Source organism: Monopterus albus, unplaced genomic scaffold (assembly GCF_001952655.1).
Source record: "Monopterus albus unplaced genomic scaffold, M_albus_1.0 scaffold51.1, whole genome shotgun sequence".
NCBI lineage: Eukaryota > Metazoa > Chordata > Actinopteri > Synbranchiformes > Synbranchidae > Monopterus > Monopterus albus.
In genome coordinates this window covers 4,039,361-4,044,592 of record NW_018127931.1, presented here as the reverse complement: position 1 = coordinate 4,044,592, position 5,232 = coordinate 4,039,361, and the positions used below count along the sequence as shown (strand labels likewise).

Genomic DNA, 5,232 nt, shown 5'->3' with positions numbered 1-5,232 from the left:
AACTCTCTATCTAGTTATCCTTGACCATAAACAACCTGGAGTAACTCATGAAAATGAGTAAGCATTTAACAGCCTGAGCTAGACATCCTGTCTACACTAAAAACATTTCTAATACAACAAGTACCTAACCAATATCTATCTGACTGAAAATACCTAACACTATACTGCTTATTTTGCATTGTTCGCACTGTTTGTTGCTTGTTAGTACTGCTTATTTAGCTATATTACACAGCCTTATGCTGGTTTATGGTTTACTTGCCCCTTGCATGGGGATATGTACATGCACATTGAGAGCCGATGTACCAGAGTCAAATTCCTCGTGTGTCCAACACACCTGGCCAATAAAGGAGATTCTGATATTCTAGTTAACACTCAGCATCTAACCCCTAAGCCACTTTATTAAAATGATGTATCTGTTACAGTACATCTGTTTCTGCATAATTAATTGTGGTTTTTGACTCGTGAGGTGTTTGCCAAAATAATGAAAATCTAATAGTTATCTCAGAATAAGAGCAGCATCCTATTGTTGTCACAGCAGGTACAGTACATACTGTAATGTTGATGCTGCATTCACACATTCCTCCCTCTACTCCTTTGTCATGCCACTTCATTGAATCACTTGGATTTAGACACCCCTGTTTGCATAGACATTTTCAATACTCAGACTGGAGTAACAACAACAATTCCTTTCAACATCTGTAACAAGCTGCTCAGACACAGTGGCTGTGTGAGTACAGATGTAGATGTTTAAATTGAACAGTGAGTTAATAGTCTTGTAACTTCTTGACCTGCACAGAGGGTAACTGATAACAGCTGGTTTTGTGGCTTTACTTTTGTAAATCTGGACTTAGGCCAGATGCTTTTAGAAGGCTATATTAATGTGAAGAGCAGGAGGATATCCATTAAAGTAAAACAGACATAGTAAATCAGCCAGATGGGATGTACAGCATAGCTATTAATTTGAGGTTGTGTTATCACAGTTACCACATGGGAAGAAAATACATTTGACATACATTTATTATGTATTTCAGAATGTGTACTGGATTTAAACAAATTAAATGGATATTTAATCAATTTCCACTGTCTTATTATGCAGCTCTCATGCATACATTTTTATTCAAAATTCATTTCAGACACCCAGCTTCCCTATTTTAGGCATTTTCCCCCAGTATTCTCTAAAACAGTCAGTACCATATGTATGTTGTATATTGTATGTTGTAAATGTTACTGTTATTACCAAGGCTCTGTCAAGATTGCTTATTCATACACAGAATTGTGCTCTGCTGGAAAAGGTAAAACACAAATCAGCAACATTGTTTATGCCAGTGATAGCATGTTTGACTTTTCCTCTTTGACTGAATGGGGCCTGTCAGAAATGGCGCGCGATGCTGCCGACAAGGGTTTGGTGAACTCTATTACAAAGGGCCAGACGAGGAAATGTAAAACAAAACTGTCTTTTTATTAAGCGCACTAACATTGAACAAAAAAAACCAGGACAAGACACGGTGTACAAAAAAACACACTTACGGGTTGGTATAACAGTCTGAGATCAGAGCCAGCAAACATGTACAGCAAAGGTAATCCAAAATGCGTAGTCCGAAGGGAAGTCCGATAATCATGCACAGTGACAGTCCGTAGCAAGAGGGCAAGGCAGAGCAGAATAGTCAGAGGAACAATCCGGGTCAAAAACACAAAGTACCAAAACCGAAAAATGCTGGAAAGTCAGAGCTGGCGTCTAGAACAATCTGGCAGCGTCCTAGTGGGAGGACGCTGCCTAAATAGACGTGAAAACAGGTGTAAACTATTGCGAGTGATGAAGAAAGTAAAAAGACCGAAACTGTGGTGAAACAAAACAGGAAGTAACGTCAAAATAAAAGCCGGACAGGAAGCAGCGGAACCGAATCATGACAGGGGCCAATCTATCCCTGAGCAGGCTAGACAGTTACAGGAAAAGTCAGTCACTCATCAGCTGATCTCCTGTCACTCTGTACATTTGTGTGTTTTTGGAAATGAAAAATGACACTAATAATCTCTCTCTTTCTCTCTCTCTGCTGTAGTTGTGGCAGCAGAGACGCTGGTCAGAGGCCTGAGGAAACTGCACGACGATATTGACTGGTCATACTCAGGTCTGTATGAACCAGTTATTTCAAGGATTCAAGCTTTTTCTTTGCCATTTATGCATAAACAGAAGTCTAGGCATATAGGAATTCTTGTGCAACTCTCCTTTAGAGTCAGGTAAGGAATCAAAAGCCAGAAAGAACACTTAGTCTTTTAATGCTTTGTCCTAGCGACAAAGCATTAAAACCACAATACACAAAAACAGTATTTCCCACAGTGAACTTCAAACATTGCACTTAGTAATTCACATAGTGGAGTTAGTTATGCCATTACGCTTGGTGAGGTAGTCAGGGGCTACTGCACATGTCTAGTAAGGGGTTATTGCACATATATTCTCACATTTTTGTATTTGCCATCAGTCTTACTGCAGCAGGGAAAAAGCTGTTGTAAAGTCTAGTTCTGTGTGTGATGATACTGTCTACCCTGCTGTGCCTGAGGCTGTAGGTGCAGTTTTTGTGTCTGAGCAGAGAGTGAGCTGGGTGGCATGGATCTCTGATTGTTCTCTGCCCTTTTACGAAGGTGCTGTGTGTATAGTGTGTCCATAGCAGGCAGTTCAGTCCCAATGATCCTCTCTGCAGTCTTTATGACCCTTTGAAGAGCCTTCCTCTCTGCCTGTGTGGTGTTACCATACCAGACTGTGATGCCAGTAGTGAGGATGCTCTCTACCAGTCCTCTATAAGCCTGGGTGAGAGGGCGATGGTTCAGCCCAGCTTTTCTGAGCCACCTGATGAAGTATAGCCGCTGCTGGGCCTTCTTCACTGTGACAGCTATGTTCAGTGACCAGCTCAGGTCAGATATCACGTGCAGGCCCAAGAACTTGTGGCTGTCAGCCCTCTCCACCTCAGTCCCTTTGATGGTCAGAGGCCACAGAGGGGAGGGGTTCTTCCCGAAGTCTACTGTTATTTCTTTTGTCTTGTTTATATTGAAGATGAGGTCATTCTCTCCATAAACAAGAATGTCATTCACCAAGCTTTTATAACCCGACTCGTCTCCCCCCTTGATGAGGCCTAGAATGGTGGTGTCATCAGCCCATCCAAGATGGCCGCACACATGTCGTCGTTGTTGTAGTGTGTCGCTGCTTGTTGTTTCGTTTGAATTTTTGTTTAAATCTTCTTTGTTTAAATCTTCTGCTGTGACCTTTATTGAGTTTCAGGTTGACTGTTTTGAATTTGTTCGCTATAGTGTGGGTATGCGAGCTCACTTAGACAAAGAAGAAGAAAATCAATTGCAGACAACCTGGCTGGATGCTGTCGCGGTTTCCTGTGTGGTGCTGTGAGTTTGACCAGATTGAGGTCTTCCTTGTCGTACAACTATTCCACATTACACTTCGGTGGGCCGTGACTAGCAGAGGGCGAGCTCAGCGTAAGGGAAACTGTTGATTAAGTTACTGCTAGTCGCAATTAGCGGCGGCAAGGGGGCTGTTGGCTGTGGACTAGAGTAGCTGGGGGCTTGTGTCGGAATAGTCGACTATTTAGCTGACTTGTTGATCGACATGGGATTGTGTCAACGACTGGACTATTGGCTGCGGGCGGAGGAGCTGCGACGGAGGGATGCTGGGATCTCTATAACAATGGAGGAGGCCACCTGAAAGCGATTTGTGGTGGTTATCGGCTGGGGTGTGGGTGGCTGTTTGTGGGAAGATTTTCATATTATTGGGGAACTGACCAAGTCGAAACGACATGTTAAAAATATGGGTTAATGGTTTGCATATCCCCTCGATTACCCATTTAACAGTGCACTGTTCCATAACTAGTGGGCAGTCCTTTAAATATCGCATGTGTACTAATGACGGTGACAACATGTTGAAATCCGTTGCTAGGCGGAAGTGCTTTGTGTTGCTCTTGTTATTATTATCAGGAAATATTCAGCCAAATCCAGGCCCTTTGAAGAGCAACATCGGCACACCTGATGAATTTAGAGCTAGATCAGGACTTGGGATCCTTCATCTAAATGTTCGAAGCCTGTTACCTAAGCTGGATTTAGTAAAAATTTGGATTAAAACTACTGATACGGATATTCTAGTGCTTTCTGAAACTTGGCTAAATAAAGCAGTTTCAAATGATGATATCAATATTTCTGGCTATAATATCTTTCGTTGTGACCGACCTAGGAAGGGTGGAGGTGTGGCTGTGTATGTAAAAAGTAAATTTCAAGTCACTGTTCTTTCTTCAGTTTCTATTCCAAAGCAATATGAAAGTCTGGTATTAAAGGTTAAGACTTCAAAGGAGCAATTCTTTACGATTATGAGTTGCTATAGACCTCCTTCAGCCCTCAGTGAGGCGCTTGATTCATTGAATGAATCATTTGCTGATTTAAGCTCAAGTGAGCTTTTGGTAATAGGGGACTTGAACTTACAGTAGACTGGCTGTCTTCTTCTTCAGATAGTTTAAAATCTATTTGGGATTCTTTAAGTCTCAGCCAACTAATTCACAGTCTCACTCAACCAAATATTAAACATCCTATGAGGTCATCTTTGTTGGACTTAATTATGACAAATGCTCCTCATAAGTATACTGGTGTAGGTGTTTTTGCGAATGATCTGAGTGATCACTGTGCAGTTGCTACTATTAGAAATGTAAAGTTGCCTAAAACGAAGCCTAGGATATTAGTTAAACGAGATTTTAAGCGTTTTAATGAACAGGCCTTTGTACGTGATTTGTCCTCTTTTCCGTGGTATAGAATTTCCCTTATTGATTCAGTAGAATTAGCGTGGCAGTATTTTTATGAAGAGTTTTTAAGATTGATAGATAAGCATGCGCCGTTCCGCTCTTTTAGAGTGAAGGGGCGTGATAATCCTTGGTTTTCGTTGGAAATTGGTAACCTCCTTAAGGAAAGAGATATTGCCTGGGCTCAGGCCAGAAAGAGTGGAACAGAAGGAGATTGGCTTCGTTTTAGACAGCTACAAAATAAATGTACACTCTTGGTAAGGAGGTCAAAGTCTGAATTTTATCTTGCTGAAATATCAAAGAGTATAAATGATCCTAAGATGTTTTGGAGGACTATAAAATCTACTATGAACTCGATACCAACGAATGAGTTGCCATGTTTTTTGGTTAAAGCGGGTGTACATTTGACTGATAAATTGGTCATGTTGGACCATTTCAATGAACATTT

At 41.3% G+C, this 5,232-nt stretch overlaps 1 protein-coding gene across 1 annotated transcript in view; it reads left to right on the top strand.

The window, feature by feature from the left end:
- The window catches only part of ptprz1b (protein tyrosine phosphatase receptor type Z1b), an 84,940-nt gene that overhangs the window by 15,188 nt on the left and 64,520 nt on the right, over positions 1-5,232 (top strand). The window contains exon 2 of the mRNA XM_020601530.1: positions 2,058-2,126. Coding sequence (XP_020457186.1) covers positions 2,058-2,126 — 69 coding nt within the window. The remainder of the gene's footprint in view (positions 1-2,057; positions 2,127-5,232) is intronic.